This window comes from Saimiri boliviensis, chromosome 13, assembly GCF_048565385.1.
Source record: "Saimiri boliviensis isolate mSaiBol1 chromosome 13, mSaiBol1.pri, whole genome shotgun sequence".
Taxonomy (NCBI): Eukaryota; Metazoa; Chordata; class Mammalia; order Primates; family Cebidae; genus Saimiri; species Saimiri boliviensis.
The window spans coordinates 53722501-53740874 of record NC_133461.1 but is presented as its reverse complement, the minus strand read 5'-3'; the positions used below and the strand labels follow the sequence as shown (position 1 = coordinate 53740874).

Here is an 18374-nt window from a genome sequence, read left to right as displayed (position 1 = left end):
ATTCCGTATGAGAAAGTGTAAAGAGCACCTCCCCAAGCACTGGGGGGCTTAGGTCATTAACGTAATAATAATGTCGATAAGTGTGAACATTTCCTGAGCATTTCTGCAACCATCGTGCTCAGTGTCTTATTGCTGGTGATTCTCAGACGACCTCATAAAGCAGATGCTATTATCAGCTCCAGTTTACAGAAGAGGAAACTGAGGGCTAAAGAAGCTAAGCAACTACCCATGATTGCAGGGCTGTTAAGTGGCACAGCTGGCACTGGAATCCACATGTGTCTGACCCCAAAGACTGAAGCCCTTTGCCAGAGACTAATCCATTGACTTTAGAAATGCCATTTAACTTCTGAGCTTCACCATGTAATAATGGGATTCAATGAGATGATCTATTCAGTTTCTCTCAGTTCTTAAGATGTAGAACTCTTCAGCTGGAGAAGTCAGTCAGGTCATTTCCACTGGTCATCCCTTTCCAGAAGCAGGGTTTTTGCAATGCAAGTGGGGATGACCTTGTACAATTCCAGCCCATAGAATTCTAGTCTCAGAGGCTGGTAGGGACCTGACCCAGTGGGAAGGGGGCCAAAACGAGAATGAATAGCTAGCATCTGTTCTCTCCATCCACGCATGTTTATTCATCCACTTAGCCAAAGATCATGGTAATGACTTGGAGGGTAGGTACAGATATGGGAGAGGAGGAAGCTAGGATGCCTTTCCCATCCATTTCAGTGTGGCCCGCGCAATTTTTTCTGTCACTATTTAACTACACTGGACCTTGAGAAAATAGGTTTAAAGAGAGGAGGACCGAGAAGAATGAGACAATTGTAGACTGATCTGGCCTGGAATGGCTGGCACTTGATATGGAATTAAAGTGGCCCTCCAGTGAGTCATATCCCCCATCAGTTGTTCCCTGCTTCTTCCTCCTACAAATACCAGTTTCTCTAGGTGAGCAGAATCCCCAAAACCATCACCCAGCACCTGGAAATCTTTCTGAATATGAACTTCATGGCAGCAATAAAAACTAGCAGTTACTGAGTGCTCGCTATGATAGGCACTGTCCCCAGCTCTTATAAGTTTTATCTTATGCAACCCTCACAACAAGTTATCAAATAAAAGCTAGTATCACTCCCATTTAAAGAAGGAGAAACTGAGGCTTAGAGCAGTTGAATGGCTTGTTTCAGGTTCCAGGTCTCATAAGAGGTGGAGCGGGAACTTGCATTTGGGTCTTTCTGGCTCCACCCTCACGCTCTGATCTGGGATGTGGTTCTTCCCGCTCCCATACCTGCAACCCCCGCCTAAGTCTGATTGCATTCTTTCATCCAGCCTGCTGGTGCTCAGCCCTGGGATCCTACCAGACACCCTGCAGCTCAGTGACTGGACAGTGTGAATGTCGACCAGGGGTTACAGGACAGCGATGTGACAGGTGTCTCTCAGGAGCCTATGATTTCCCCCACTGTCAAGGTAAGGAAGCCAGTATATTGCTGGAGGGCTGGCTCCTCTCTGAAGTGTGTGCAGCCAGCCACCCAGAGAAGCCTGCAAGTCCCCCACAGACCCATCCCTGGCCACCCCTACATCCTGCTTTCACAGACCTAGTCTGCCTGGTTCCTCGCCAGCTCAAGTCTGGTTTGAAAACATGTATATCATATATGTATTCTCAGAGAAATCCAGAAATGATTTTTTTTCTAACTAAAACGAATGTAAATTTCCATGTGCCATAAATGTGGGTTTCTTGGTTCACATGTCAGTTTTCTGCAGATAGTGTGGCAAAGGTGACTCCTTTGAGCTAAAGTGAGTGTTTGTTGTCTTCTGCCCCAAGACACCATGTCTTCTCTCGCCTCCAGGTTGTAGCGCTAATGCTGGCAGCACTGTCAATGTTTCTAACCACTCCCCTTGCCAGCAGGCTTAGCACGGCCTTTGCTGTGTTTCGGTCCTCTCTCCCTGTCCTCCTGTGGCCTTCTGGGGGACCATGTCATGGCACTTCAGCCCGGGTGTTGTGCAAGATGGGTGGGTGGGATGCACTGGAGTCTCTGCAGTTTGGAGAAAGTGCCCTGAGCGGGAGATGAAAACCAAGCCTGCAGCTGTGGGACGTGGTTGGTATTCATCCCTCCATTGATAATGAGAGATTGAAGGTTACCCATGTACCGTGGCAGAGATGTCTACAAATTTCCCTGAGCTCCTTGGCGTGTGCAGCCAGAGAGCAGACCGGTAGCTCCTGACTGTCAATTTCAGAGGACTGTCGCTACTGTGAAGAAGTGTTTGTGGAAGGCCAACCCGAACTTTCCATCCGGAGAATGTGGTTTCTCAGACCCCTTCCCATCCCTTGAAGACAGGGCTGACTTCATTTCCTAACCAGAATCTTCTGGAGACCAGGTTTCCTTGGGGGTGGAAGTTGCAGCAGGCAGTCAGAGGGGGCGGTTGCCTTTCCGAAGGCCTGAAGGTCCCTAGGATGCAAGGGCATCCTGCATTGTTCTTCTCACCTCCATGGGCCTCAGGAGCAGATGGAAGTGCTGCAGCTGCCAGGCAGAGAAGCTGAGCAGCCACAGTCATCCTAGGGCTGGACAACAATGTTTGTATCCTGGAGAGGAGCCCGAGGCTGGGCATAAAAAACAAAGAGCTGGAAGTTTGTATTGAGTATTACGGAAAAATGTGGGGTGCAGGAGAACATTAGAAAAGAAAGAGAGGTCAGGGCAGGGTGGCTCATGCCTATAATTCCAGCACTTTGGGAGGCTGAGGTGGGAGGATGGCTTGAGGCCAGGAGTTGGAGACCAGCCTGGGCAACATAATGAGATCCTGTCTCTAGAAGATATTTTGTAAAATAACCAGGCATGGTAGTGCGTGCTTGTAGTTCCAGCTCCTCAGGAGGATGGGGTAGGAAGATCAGTTGAGCCCAGGCACTGGAGACTGCAGTGAGCTGTGATCGTACCACTGTACTCCATCCTGGGAGACAGAGCAAGACTCTGTCTCAAAAAAAGAGAGGGTGAGAGAGAGAATGAGAATCACAAGAGGAAGCTGAGGCAAACAGAAACAAAGAGGAAACAAAGGCAATAAGGCTCAGGAACAATTTGTAAGGAAACAAGAGTCTATTCTGGGTTTATTTAAATGATTTGAAAAACTAGTCTCAGAACAGACTTACCCGGTTCAAACACTGTGCAACTGTAATACTGAAACATTGCAAGATCCCAATTTATTGAAGAGAGATGATATTTGGTTTGTAGTGCTATATACTAAGTCAGGAAAACAAAATGATTGATTTTATAGATAACTTCGGTACAGGTGGGAACAAGGAGGTGTGATAATTAAAGATGCGCTTAGAAATTCTCAGACTTATTTTAAATGGGCAATTAGAAATCTCTTGGTACAATATTGCCCTCTTCTGGACAGTACAAATGATGGTCAAAATTTTAGAATCTTTCCCTCATATCCTCCTTCATCATCAATTAGAAGTGAACTGTCATGAATAGACAGGGTAGAGATGTGTTCAGGGGCAAAAGAGGTAAAATTTGGGGAAGGACCATAAAGTCTTTCAAGATGCCTGACTATGGATTGCACGCAAAGTCTTTGCCACACATCTATTGAAAATATAAATGCAGATACACTATTTTATAAACAAAACTAATATACATGAAACATCAAAACAAAGAGAAACGCAAACTACCTGATAATTAAAAAATTTCTAAATCATATTCAGGTTCCAGCAGTGCTTGTGACCCAGCTGGTACCGTCGACTCCAATTTGGTAAGTAGACTTTAAAAGGGTGGTCAATCTGTATTATTCTGATACATATTAAGGAGTAACAGTGTGGACACTTCCTGAAATTAAAATAAGACCCAAGGCTAAATTGCTTAAAGAGGTCATTGTTCTTTTTCAAAGTGGGTATGTGATTTTGTGATTTTTTTTTCAAAAACAAAAGAATAAGATTTAGTTAAATTTGTTACCCTGGAGTCTTAGAGTTGAACTCTTACTATAGATTTGTAGGTTACTCAGAGGGTGTTGCCTCTGCGGAGCCCCTGCACATAAGTCTGGTGAACATAATTAATAATATTGAGAAAATCAGTGACCAAGGACGCATTAAATAAAGTTGGCTGTGTACAAAATAATTACAATTTATTTTATATTATTCCAAGCACAATGCCATGGTACTCTGAACAATTTTATTTTTATTTATTTCCGTATTTATTTTTTCGAGACAGAGTTTCACTCTTGTTGCTCAGACTGGAGTGCAGTGGCACGATCTCAGCTCACTGCAACCTCCACCTCCCAGGTTCAAGCGATTCTCCTGCCTCAGCCTCCCAAGTAGCTGGGATTACAGGCATGCGCCACCACACCCTGCTAATTTTTGTATTTTTAGTAGAGTCGGGTTTTCACCATGTTGGCCAGGCTGGTTTCAAACAACTAACCTCAGGTGATCCACCCGCCTTGGCCTCCCAAAGTGCTGGGATTACAGGCATAAGCCACCATGCCTGGCCTATTCGCAACAATTTTCTAAGATAATTTAGACATTGTCTCTCTTCTTGGCCTTTGTGCCTAGAGATGCTAACTTGCAGGCACAGAATGGATGGAGTGAAAGAGGTTCTGCCATCCTTACTATAAGCCTTGATTGACCCAAGGCTGTGAATCTTGCTCATTACAAAAGCACTCGCAGATAAACAATTCTTTACTGATTTTCAACATGTTGAATATTCAGACATTTTCTTTGTAAATTGGTAGTCTGTGCTGTAACGGTATCAACAGACCCTGACAATGTTATAAATAAGTGTGATTTTTAAATTTTCCTTCTCCATATTTTCCAATTTCTTTCTAACCACAAATGTGGATTACATGTATAACAAATAAATGAATAAAAATAAACAAAAGCAATTAGCACACTATTGAAATCAACCCAGTATTTTCCCCCCTGGATACACTTAATTACTTTTCATGACCAAAATATATTTCCGTGACAAGTCTTTGCTCACGCACATGTTTGAGAACATGTCTTAATTTCAAGAAGTCAAATGTTAGTTTGATTTTCATTCAAAGGAGTATTGCCAATGCAAGCTTCATGTTGAAGGTCCTACTTGCAGCATCTGCAAACCATTGTATTGGAATCTGGACAAAGATAATCCCAATGGATGTTCAGGTAGCGTTTCTTATATGTTGTAATTTACTACATTGTAATGTCGTCTTAATTTTCTCTGCCTCAGTGACTAAACCCACAAAAGAGCTATTTGTTGAATCACTTCAATTTGACAAGATTCTATGTGATGTTTTTATGTCCCCCCCAACCCACTTTTGGCAGAAGTTCTGTCATTTTCAAAATCTCAGCAGGGATTTCTATCCAGTTTCTGTATCTATTTTGTTGTTCAAGAAGGCAGCTACTTGATAAATGGTTTTCATGTCCTTGTTTTTATAATCTACTTTTTCTGGTTTAACCTTAATGTTATTCTTATTTTGACGCCAGTGTAAGGACTTAAAACCACTGAGTTAAGGGTACTGAATGTAGTGAATAACCTTGAATAGAGTGTATTTTCATGCATGCATATCAGTAATGACCTTGGCATTAGAGTCATTGAAAACTCCCATGATTTTACAGCTTTTGTCATGGAGTAGCCATAAACTAGCCATTACTTTTTGTAGAGAGATAGTCTGGATTGGTCTGTTCTGCCAGCTTCAGAAAGCAGTCCAATTTTAGGCCTCAGCGATGCAAACTCTCATTCTGTTGAACCGCACTGGCAAGGCTGACTGTACACGGTGTGTCACAGGTGTGTGATGTTCCCACAGCCAAGAAACTGTCTTTTGTGTCTCCCTGGTTCAAGGATGCTCTCTTATCTCCACAGAATGCCAGTGCCATCAGGCGGGAACAGTGAGTGGAACTGGAGAGTGTAGGCAGGTAAAGAGGGCCGAGTTTTCATGTGACAACAGCAGAATGTTGTAGCAACTGCTTGTGGGGTTTCTGCGGGCATGTGTTAGTACCTCTCTCATCCTGCAGTGCGTGGTAATCCTTCCCGGATCCTGGCCACACTGCTTCCTATGATCCAAGAGCCAGTTTTCAATCTTGAAGATTAGTGAATTCTGTAATTGTATCAAATATGGTCATCTGGCTCATTGTTCTGCAGGGAGATGGTGACTGTCACTGCAAGTCCCATGTGGGTGGCGATTCCTGTGACACCTGTGAAGATGGATATTTTGCTTTGGAAAAGAGCAATTACTTTGGGTGTCAAGGTAAATCAGTTCAGCGGGCCCTGAGCAATGCACAGTGTTAACAGACAAAGATGGTCCGAATGACATTTCTTCTGAGTTTGTCATCTTTTTTTTTTTTTTTTTTTTTTTTTTTTGTGGTAGAGTTTAGCTCTTGTTGCCAGGCTGGATCTTCACTCACCGCAACCTCTGCCTCCCAGGCTCAAGTGGTTCTCCTGCCTCAGCATCCTGAGTAGCTTGGATTATAGGCATGTGCCATCATGCCTGGCTAATTTTTAAATGCTTTTAGTAGAGACAGGGTTTCTCCATGTTGGTCAGGCTGGTCTTGAACTCCTGACCTTAGGTGATCCACCTATCTTGGCCTCCCAAAGTGCTGGGATTACAGGCATGAGCCACCGCACCTGGCTGAGTTTGTTGTCTTCACATAGACTTTCTGATGGAGTAGCCCTGAAACATTCTGTCTAGAGAATTTGACCAAACATCTATTACATTGAAACTAGTAAACTGCAAGTGAGGCTGTTTCTGCGTTTCTGCTTCTCTTCTACCAGCACACTGTGGGTTTAATTATAAAAAACGTAATTGGGATGGGAGGGCATCTGTTAGTTTTATAAATAACATCAAGGTTTGGTAATTTTAAAGATATATTATCAAAAATGTTAGCACCAGATTTTTAGAGACAGTACTGTGTTAAATAATGAAATTGCAGGAGCAGTTGCCCCACAAGGCTGCTCCTGAATCTCTAGCTTAGCTCCTGGTTAGCACCTGGTCTTGGCAACAGCACTGTTTCTTACGCGTGTTTACCCCTGGGCTGCTGTCGTTTTTGCACTGACAACAGCGTTTGGGCTGGCCTACAGTAGCCGCCTCCAACTTAGAAGCAGACTTCTGGAAAGACACCCCATTTTAATTTTGTTTTTGTTTTTGGGGTCGAATCTGATTTCCAAGTGCAGACACACTATTTCAGTTTGGGAGTTTCCTAGACCTCAAACACCGGCCATATGGATGTGGCAGAGGAAGGAAGGCAGGCGCTGCGTCGCTGGGCTCGTTTTCCCTTCTCATAGAGCGGTGGAGGCACTCAGTGTGGAGGTGGTTTAAGGGGTAACTGCTGCCATTTCCTGGCTTTCAGGGTGCCAATGTGACATCGGTGGGGCGCTGTCCTCCGTGTGCAGTGGGGCCTCCGGGATGTGCCAGTGCTGGGAGCATGTCGTGGGAAAAGCTTGCCAGTGGTGAGTTTTTGGGAAGCTTCTTCCCATGTTCACGGTGTGGAAGACGGTCTTAGACATTCCTGCCTGTGCTGTACTCTGGTGAAGAGAGAAACAGCCCTACGAATCAAGGACAGGGGAAGCCGTCCTGTGTCATTTGAAATCTGGACACTTGTGTGTGAGTTGTTTAAAACAGGAGATCACTTTGCCCATAAGCCTGTTCCACTGTGTAGGCTGTGGAGCACGTTCGCTTGAAAGTTCCCACAAGTACAAAAACCAGGTGGGCAAGACCAGAGCTGGAAGCATGAGGTGGGTTCTTAGGGCCCAACCTCCATGTGCAAGTTGGAGCAGGAGGAGCCCACAGATAGGCCCACTCCAGCTACAGAGCAAATAAGAGGAGGGAGGAACACACACCCAGGTCCCTGGGCCAATAAGAGAAGGAACACGAGGGGTGGTGCCACACACCCAGGTGCTTAGGCCAATAAGAGAGGGAAGATGAGGGGGCGGTGCCACACACCCAGATGCTCAGGCCAATAAGAGAGGGAATAAGAGGGGGCGGTGCCACACACCCAGGTGCTTAGCCAATAAGAGAGGGAATAAGAGGGGGCAGTGCAACATACCCAGGTGCCTGAGCTAATAAGGTTGAGTTCCTGTTTCCCCCTTGGGACCCAGGAGTGAGGAAGTAGAGAGGCCAAAGTTGTTCCCAGGGTTGCAGTGGGGGTAGGGGCTAGGGAAGTTTAGAAGTGGAGAAGTGCTTTGTCTCATGCAGAAGAAGGTGACAATGAACTATAGGAGCAAGGGACTGAGGTGGAGATTCAGACTGGGGAACTATGGGAACTATGGATGGTATTGTTCTGTCTCTTAAACCATTATATTTCGCCATTTATAAGTATTTCGAAACCATGATGTTTCATCCATGATTTTTCCTCTGTGGAGGGAAGAAAAATAACTTCTAACTCTCAGGTACTTTCACTACTTGTATTAGCAACAGATTTACAAAGAAATCTTTTATGTCATGAAAGTAAATTGTATTTAGCAAGGTGATTCTCTCTTTTCTCTCATTTCCAACATTTGAATTCTAAAAGTCAGAGCAGGCTGGGAGTGATGGTTGGAAGCTGTAACCCCAGCACTTTGGGACGCTCAGGTGGGACAATTGCTTGAGGCCGGTAGTTTAGGACCAGCCTGAACAACATAGTGAGATTCCATCTCTACAAAAAAAGTGCAATTAGGCGGGCCCTGTGGCACATGCCTGTAGTCCTACCTGTTCAGGAGCCTGAGGCAGGAAGATAGTTTGAGCCCAGGAGTTTGAGGCTGCAGTAAACTATGATTGCACCACTGTACTCCAGCCTGGGTAACAGAGCAAGACCCTGTCTCTAATCAAAAGAAAGAAAAAAAAAGAGCAACCCAGCTTCACTTTCCCTCAGCCTTTCTAATTGGCTGTCACCATGCGGGATTGCAGTAAAAGATTTGTGAAGAAGGCACATCTGCACATCTGTAGGTTTGTTTTCCTGAAGAGCAGTGAGTCTCACCATGGACCAGAAGAGCTTTGTAAATACCTGCATAAAACGTTTTCCTGGCTCCCAACACTTTGGGAGGCCCAGGCCGGTGGATCATCTAAGGTCAGGAGTTCCAGACCAGCCTGGCTAACATGGTGAAACACTGTCTCTACTAAAAATACAAAAATTAGTCAAGCGTGGTGGTGCACACCTGCAATCTCAGCTACTCCAGAGGCTGAGGCAGGAGAATCACTGGAATCCAGGAGGCAGAGGGTGCAGTGAGCCAAAATCACGGCACTGCACTGCAGCCTGGATGACAAAGTGAGACTCCATCTTAAAAAACAAAACAAACAAAAAAAGCGTTTTCCACCTGTGTTTCACCTTGCTCCACCCACCCTGGTGCTGATAAAGTGAGCTTCTCCCCTACTTCACCAGCAAACATTTTTTTCTCCTTCCAACTCTGTAGGTAATGGACTGATTTTCAGCATAAAATAATGCAACCAAATAGGAATTAAATTGCCTAGCCTGAGGCAAGACTTCACATGATACGTGCACACATACATATGTCTTCAAGTTTAGAGCACGTCCTTGGATTTAGTGGTAAATGATAACTGAAATAAAGGCTAGCAAACCAGCAGTGTGGAAGCTGGAGCACCTCGTCTCTCACCTGATAATCTTGCGTCGTTTTGTACCAGATCCCCCACACACTTGCTTGTGATTTTATCAAAGTAATTTTAGATTTTCTAACAAGTGTAGAAAGAATTCACATTCACTTTGTTTTCTAAATAATTCTTGTGATAATAAATGTAATATATGTCCAGTGAACACATTTTAATAAGTTAATGAAAGTAAAAAGACAAAGAAAAATCTTCATTCACTACCCAGAGATAACCCCTTTTTAATATTTTTGGTGTATTTTTTTCTAGACCTTGTCTATGAATTAAAAATTAGCATTCTATTTTTTCACATAATTCACATTCATTTCTTCACATCATATCATAAATATTTCCTATTATCATTAGTCTTTACATTTTAAATGGTCATTTTTTTTATAATTTATTTCATAATTGTCCATTTATGTTGTTTCCAAATCTTCATTGTTTTAAACATTCTTTTATGTTAATTCTTTGACTATCTACAAAATCATTCTTTAGAACAGATTCCTGGAGGTAGAATTACTGAATCAATGTGAATGAACATTTTTAAAGATCTTTGTAAATTGCTTCCAGAAAAGTTGTAAGCATTCCTAATTCTATCTGCAGTATAGGAACATGGCTTTTTATTTCCTTTAACAAATTGATCTTTATGGCATTAAACTCACTAAATCCAGCTTGTGACTGGATTGGCAAAGTGCTTTTTTTTGTTTTTTTTTTTTGAGAACTTTAAGTAGTTTGTTAAATGCCACACAATGTTGGAATATTTTGGATACTTCTCTGTGCCTACCACAGCTGAACTCTTGAAAAGAATTCATTAATAGGCATACAGTTTAAGAGAAAACAAGGCATAGAAGAGCCATTCTAATGATTAAAAATTACATATAGAGAAAAAATATATCTTATTTGTAAATTTAGCATATGAAATCTTTTATGTCATGTTCACCATTATACCTATGGTGCTTAGCAAGAGTGCCTAGCACATAGATGTTAATATTCATGTAATGAGTGAATGAGTATACGAATGAGTGAGTGATTAAATAACTAAATGAATGGGAACCTAATTTGACTTTGCTAAATTGTTGGGAACTATTTAGAACATATTAAAGGATGCAACCACTATGGCTTGCGCTAAATGATTTTCTCATCCTAATGCTTGGAATTAGGTGTGGAGTGTGTTTTATGTGAAGGTTTATGGGAGTGAAAGCAGCAATTTAGAGAAAGAGCAGGAGATATTTGTCCTCTAACGTATTCTGTCAGTGTAGCGGAGTTCTTTCGGTAGTAACTATTGAGATTAAAGGATGGTCAGATGATCCATGGCCCTCACTTTCTGTATGTGTTTATGTGTTTATTTTTTATTTATAAAAGGCCTGAAGACAACTACTATTTCCCAGATTTGTATCATATGAAGTATGAGATTGAAGATGGTACCACCCCTAATGGGAGAGATCTTCGGTTTGGATTTGATCCCCTGGCATTTCCTGCGTTTAGCTGGAGAGGATATACCGAGATGACCTCAGTACAGGTATGCAACCCATAGTGAGCATCTTCATGGCCTAGTAGCCCAGATCCTTCCCCGCAACTGTCTCAGTGAGCCCCCTAAAAGGTGACCTGTTCCCAGAACTGATCCCAGGGTTCTTTTTCTTTGTATTATGGGCTGGCAGTGGAGTTTAGGTTAAACCTGGGGTTTGGGGTAGGGCTGTATATTAACTGATAAGTATGTATGTGTATTTCATAGTTCATTGTCACTTTAATGTGATTGCCAAATCAGAAAATTAGGAATTAAAGAAAAACAGTGTTTGTCTCTGGAGGTTTTCTATGAGAAGAGGGGAGTTTCCTAAATGACGTTAGCCTATACTAGAATGTGAAGGACAATTTTTCTTTAAAGTCATTTGTGGAAAACAAAAATGAGTTGGTTTAAGTAATTCCCGTAAAGCTAGTGTTCCTAATTTTTGGCTGATTTTTTTTTTTTAACTTTGAATTGCTATGTACATAGAAGCTAAGATAAATGATGAGTGTTAGTGCTGTTTCATTTTTTTCCCCATATTTCTCTTTCCTTCATTCTTCTTTACTGTATCCATCTATCTTGATTTTGTATTCGAATGAGTAAGGTAATTTACACATTCTTCATTTACCTTCCGAAATTATACGTCTTGGTACTTATACCTAAAAAATTCTGTAGGCCGGGCACAATGGCTCATACCTGTAGTCGCAGCACTTTGGGAAGCTGAGGCGGGTGGATCACCTGAGGTTGGGAGTTTGACACCAGTTTGACCAACATGCAGAAACCCCGTTTCTACTAAAAATACAAAATTAGGCGGGCGTGGTGGCGCATGCCTGTAATCCCAGCTACTCAGGAGGCTGAGGCAGAAGAATCGCTTGAACCCAGGAGGTGGGGCTTACGGTGAGCCGAGATGACACCATTGTACTCCGGCCTGGCAACAAGAGCAAAACTCTGACAAAAACAAACAAATTCTGTATAGATAGAGTCATTGCGTCGTTTTGTCCTCAGAATTTCTTTTTGAGGTTGATTTCTTCGAACTGTTTCTCAGTGGAGGATTTCGAATGTGAGAGGTAAACTGACAATCATGGTAACACAGCATTGGTCCTTAGCAGATCCAAGACTGGTACTTGCTACCTCAAGTCAGCCTGTAGAGAGGCTGGGACAGGACCACAGTTATCTCGGACCGCCCTGCCCCCCTCACCCCCGCGCTGATTCTAACGCTGCTTTTTGCCTGGCCAAAGTCCCCTATCCAAGCTACCTTTTCCGAAATAGTACCTAGGATCTTAAGACGCTTCACTCTTTCCCCTTACTCCCCAAATACAGTTATTTAATTTCTTTAGTTCCCTGATATTACTTCATTATTAAGAAAAAAAGCAATAAATTCTATTGAGTCATAATAGGATGTGAATGACTGACAACCCAAGCAAAATGTATACCTTCTCACCAGTGCTTAGTTTGAAAGAATAGCTGGTGGGCACCACATCTCTAACGGTACATTTTCTGAGAAAGTTATTTTGGTCAGAGGACCATGGTGGTGGCCCCAGGGTCACCACTTACTTCACTTTGCTCCTAATACATTTTTTGCATATTTATTTTCCGCCTGAAACTAACACTTCAAGATGAATTCAGACAAATTGCGAGGGTCAGGAGTTCCTCAGTGTGGGTAACCTATAGCTCCTGCTTCCAAGCAAGTGATTCTAAGCAAAATCAGTCTTTATTGTCACCGATATCTCCCTGAACAGATATTCCCTTCCTTTTAACCAAAGGAGTTAGGGAAAAGACCAACAGAGCCGCTGATTTGGGAATTTCCAAGTTTCATGAAGTTTCCTTGGGCCACAGCCCAACTGGACATATAGTCAGTGGTTCAGAATTAAAATAGTCTACCCTTTCCTCCAAGAGCCCAGGCTCCACAGTGTTTACAGAATACTGTGTGAGCCCAAGCCCTGGGAACCACAGGACCCCTCCTCTGGGTTGAAAAGCCATCATTTCCCTTACATATTTTAGTTACATTCAGATGTTACCATTATTGTATTTGGAGTCTTTCACCTTTCCCTGGCCACCATTGGTTTCTGTGACCATTTAGACTTTATGTATGTGGAGCGCACTCTGAAACAGTCTCTCTCTGGGTGTGAAATAATACACTCTCCTTTCCTTCTCTTCTGCCTTTTTATTTTTCCTAGCCAGTGGTGGTTGCTCCGTCACTGTGGCTTTCTTAAACTAGTCCATCTAATGCTCCGCTCTGTCTGCCTGATCACAAAAAGGTCAAAAGCGGATCTCAGTTGCTGAGGGAGTGTGTTTTCACTGTAATTTTGATTGTAAGTTATTTTAACTCATTGTTAGGTTTGCCTGTTTCCATCTTTCACAAGTTATTCGGTGCTTGTTGACTGAGTGTGAGAATGTGTGTCTCTGTGTGTGTGTGTGTGTGTGTGTGTGTACATTACAAGTTCAGTAGTGACACTTGAACAGAATAAAGTCACTGTTTGGCTGTATGTCTTTTAACCTTTTTTTTTTTTTTGCTTTATGGCCTTTCGGTGTTTTTCAGAATGATATAAGAATCACATTGAATGTGGGGAAGTCAGATCACTCCTTGTTTCGCGTTATTCTGAGATACGTTAACCCTGGAACTGAAGCCGTATCTGGTCATATAACTATTTATCCATCCTGGGGTGAGGAAAGTAGGTAAAATTTCAAGCCTCTTTTCAATTAAGAAATAAGTAGTGAAACACTTTCTCTGATTTTCACAAAGTTGATCACCCTTAGACGATGTCAAGCTTGGCTCATGGTCTGGTTAGACAGTTCTCTAGGTATCCTGTGATTTATTACTGTTCATTCTCTGAACAATCACTTAGTCATTAACTCTCATTTAAAAAATAGATATAACAACCTGTGTACCTTGGCTGAACCCCATGGGTTATGATGTCTTCACTGAGCAGAGCTCATTTATAACTCATTCATGGTGAAGTAGGTGTCACCTTTTTGGTGTTACCTGAAAGATTTTGGCCTGCTACCCTAAATTCTTCCATTGTTTCAAACCAACCAAATAGTCAGAGGAGAAATGGGTAAGGATGGGGATTTTTCCTATGAATTCTGTAAAGAGCAAAGCCCAAAAGAGCTCCAGGAGAGAGCTGCAAACCTGACTCGGGGTGAGAAATTCCCAAGGGCAGAGGGACAAGAGAAGAGAGCACAGCCTCGCCACAGGCAGAGAGAAGTCCTGGAGGTGTGTTCTCCAAGGTATGAGGGCTTCTACCTGTCCTGGAAACAGATTCCAAGAAGCATTTGGAATTTTACAAGGACACAAAATGGCACCAATGGAAGTCTAATTTAGGATCAAGATGTGTACCATCTTTGCCAAGTGTCCACGGTTCAATCAGAATGAAGGAAGAAACGATGGCATTTCCAAGTTGTGTCAGCCCAGCTTGCATGGCTGGGGGTTAATTACCCCATAAAAAGAACTAGCAGGCTTACTTCGTCATTTACCAGTACTTTAGCACCCATTTCCTCACATCCTAAGAACTTTGCAAACGGAAGAGAGTTGAACAGAAAACAGAGCTGAGAGGTTTAGTAAATTGCCAGGCACAGCTGGATGTTTGTAGACAAAGTCTTCAGACTCCAAAACTCTTACCAGGCCCCTCTGCCTCCTACATGACAATAACAGCAGCAGTTTGCCCTCTGTTAACTCAGATAGTTGGAATACATTTTGCTTCGTTTCCTTGCCCTCCTGGACACCTTTCCCCTAAGTCTGAGTTGGGAGCCCCAGTTATGTTATGTCTTGTGATAACTTGTGCCTCCTCCCAAATACCGCTGTCCAGACTGTGCCACATTCTCCACGTTCTCCCGTGTGCTGGTCCTTATTCCTCACTTCTGTCCTCACCAGCAGGGAGCAAAGGCCCTGCTTACTGTGTTTATTTACTGCCTTGTCACCAGAACTTAGTTCCAAGCCTGGCACGCAGTAGGCCCCCATCAATTTTTGTAGAACAGGAATAGACACAAGCGTTTGGAGAAGATAATTCTTTGGAAGAGAAAGTGTCGATTGAACTCAGATGCAACAGTTTATTTCTTTCTAAATCTCTTGCAGAAGGTCCTCCTTTTGTTTAATGCAGAAGACCATGTATTTTGTCCTGAAAATAGAGAGTGAAGCTTTTTCCTATGCGTGTTCATTAATAAAAATTAAAATGTAAAAATCACATATGCTGTAGTCCCAGCTACTTGGGAGGCTGAAGTGGGAAGACTGTTAGAGCTCAGGAGTCTGAGGCTCTCAGGAGCTACGATTGCACCTGTGACTAAGCACTGCACTCCAGCCTGGGCAACATAGTGAGACTCTGGCTTTAAAAAAATCACGTACAAACAAAAATGGAAAAAATAATGTACTAGCTAATGTAATATATTGAACACTTACCATATGCAAGGAACTTTCCTAAACTGTTTATGAGTATTAATATATTAATAAGTTAAACAATTATAATCCCAGTGTAGATAGCATTGCTAACATCTTATCAGTATCTTTCTAGCCTATTTCATACATAGGCATTTGCATTGTACAATTTTTAAAGATAAGATCAGTAAATCCGATCAGTACATATCATCTGTTTGGGATGTAAACTGAATGTTCAAAACTGAGTGTCTAAAATCATAACACTGACTGATAGAAAAAGGCCTTAAGCAGTTCTTTGTATTTCTGATAGGTGCTGCTCAAAGCAAAGAGATCATCTTCTTGCCGAGTAAGGAGCCAGCCTTTGTCACTGTCCCCGGAAATGGTTTTGCAGACCCATTTTCAATCACCCCAGGAATATGGGTTGCTTGTATTAAGGCAGAAGGAGTCCTTCTGGTAAGACTTAGTTCTGAATGGAGAGCTCTTGTGGGATTTTTCCTACCTCAGAAATGGTTCCATCCAAGACTGTAATCCACAGTGATCATAAAACATCAACATTATTGGTAGTTTTAGAGACAGGAATTATTCAACCCCAGCCTGAGGAAGCTGTGGTGACATTTGCCATCAGATGACATAGGAACCAACTTGAAGTATCTTTTGTATCCTTCCAGCTAGTTTCTCTTGGACAATATATATATATATATATATATATATATATATATATATATATATATATATATATAGAAGGTCTCATGAAGACTCTTAAGTTATCAGAACAAATTCAAAGCCATCATGAGCATGTGGCTTCACCCTTCCAAAGCTTGTTTGGGATTTTCCAGCATGAGTCAGAAGTATATCTAAAAAAATAAACCTGTCTGGAGATTGTGTAGAATCAAGTAAGAAGAACCTAGAAGACAAGAAGATAGGAATTTCAGTAAACTTCTTGAGGGTGGAAAGAGAAGAATGAGGTTACAGGAGCCACTGCTTCTCCCTGACACTCTCTCCGCTCTCTTCTGTGTTAAACGTAACGCAGGTTTATTCTCACCAAACAGATTGCCTACAACAGAGAACTTTTTATTTGGGAAAGGCTATGTCTGCAAACACCTAATAGAATAGCCAGAGAAGCCATGGGGAGTTGGAAGGGTGAGACCTGCTCTCTGCGGCAGCCCTCTTTGCCATGTGCTTTCAGGTTTGCTTTGCATCACAGCAAGTCTTTTCAAAATAAAGTCCTAGGGAAAATCTTGGTTCATGTTCCCAGAGTAGAAAACATAAAGCTTTTCCTTCTGGCACAACCCTGTTTATTGACCACGTTAGCAAATCTTAGGCAAGTCTCTTAATTCGAATCCTGCCTCTTCCAATCCTGCCAGTTGCTTCTTCCACACAGCAGGGAAAATACTGATCTTAGTAGTTCCTTCCAAATCTGGGATCTTACAAGGATAACACGAAGGTTTGCACCACCCATTCAAGACAGCAAAGGAAGATCAGGAGGTCTCCCTTGTTTCTTCTTAGTAGGAAGCTTTATTGCTTTAAAAAAAAGTTCAAGAATATTTCACAGATGGTAGGAATGAGGCAGAGGAAAGTTCCATTGATAACAGTAACAGGTACAAAGGTGGACGCGTGGAAAGTAGAGGTTCATTATACAGGTTACTATTTGGGCATGGAAGATACCTAATGACATTTAGTCTGTGCAATTGTGTAGTAATTCATATGTATGCCTCCATATTATAATCCCATCGTCTAAAAATATCTTACAGAGTGTCTATTCTCAACCTTCACTGCTGTAGTACCTGTGAGAGTATAAAGTCATGAGGAGAGAGGAGATATGGTCCCAGCCTCAGCGAACTTACTAATAGAACAGTAACCATTTTAAAATTTCAATTTACTGAGTCCCCTGAGCCACAATCTCCTACTTTTCCCTGCTATACATTTCTCTCTGAGGAGAGAAAAAGCCTTATGGTGTGTGTATGAGCTTTTGGCAGTTGAGGCAAACATTCCCTCCCGTCTTCCCTCTGTAGATGCGCGCTGCTGCCAGACCGGCTGGGGGCTGTCAATCATCCACATCCCAGAAGCTGCTAGCTCTGCTCTTCCCTGAAGAGCTGCTTAGCTGAATTCATGCTGTGGGCTTCGTTTGGCACACTCAGTGGAACATGTTCTTCCTCTTGTTTCTTGGGACAGGCAGTAGGCCAGTTCCATTCTGTGAATCACCAACATCACAAAGCATCACTTTTGATACCATGCCATTTGAGCATTACAGTACTCGGGTGTGGGAGTAGAAAATGATCCACATTCAGTATTCTGTACTGGTGAAGGCAATCGGCATTTCCACAGAACATCACACCAATTGACAATGTATAATCTTTGTTAATTTGTGAATTTATAAACAACCCAGGAGAGACAGTAAAATTTCTCCTGAAACTTGAAGAATAAAAATGTTCACACTGACAAGTTTCTCTCTGATATGTAAAGAATCTTCGATGAGTGGTTCTTTGTGTTTTGGTGGGTCAGGATGAAGAACAAAGCGGTTGATATGGAGAGTTTAGTGACTTCAGCTGGTTATTACCGATTTAACTAGCATGTTTGATTATTTTATAGCCAACGCAGGGCTACCATCAAAATAAGTGATTCTCCTTTTGCTCTTTATTTACTAGGATTACCTGGTACTCTTCCCCAGGGACTACTATGAAGCCTCTGTGCTGCAGCTGCCCGTCACAGAACCATGTGCCTACTCAGGATCTCCCCAGGAAAAGTCAGTATGGGGCAGAAGGTGCAGCCGCATCATTGGGGTCCTCTAAATTAGGAGCCTTTAATGCAAACTTGCATGAGGTGTCTCAGGACCACTCCAGCAGCACGATGCTCAGGATAATTAGTTGTGATCTTCCTCTGTGTCTTACTTGTGACGTTCAAATAAGAGTCACAGAGCACTTTGCACACCATAGCTGGCTTAGTTAGGAGCGGCTGCCACCCTCGAGCATGTGGGAATGT

General features: G+C 42.5%; 1 protein-coding gene across 1 annotated transcript in view; it reads left to right on the top strand.

The window, feature by feature from the left end:
* The window catches only part of LOC141580808 (laminin subunit alpha-3-like), a 162651-nt gene that overhangs the window by 122933 nt on the left and 21344 nt on the right, over positions 1 to 18374 (top strand). The window contains exons 13-22 of the mRNA XM_074383677.1: positions 1318 to 1455; positions 3683 to 3729; positions 5014 to 5113; positions 5811 to 5863; positions 6090 to 6195; positions 7295 to 7394; positions 10888 to 11044; positions 13566 to 13698; positions 15706 to 15848; positions 18041 to 18138. Coding sequence (XP_074239778.1) covers positions 1318 to 1455; positions 3683 to 3729; positions 5014 to 5113; positions 5811 to 5863; positions 6090 to 6195; positions 7295 to 7394; positions 10888 to 11044; positions 13566 to 13698; positions 15706 to 15848; positions 18041 to 18138 — 1075 coding nt within the window. The remainder of the gene's footprint in view (positions 1 to 1317; positions 1456 to 3682; positions 3730 to 5013; positions 5114 to 5810; positions 5864 to 6089; positions 6196 to 7294; positions 7395 to 10887; positions 11045 to 13565; positions 13699 to 15705; positions 15849 to 18040; positions 18139 to 18374) is intronic.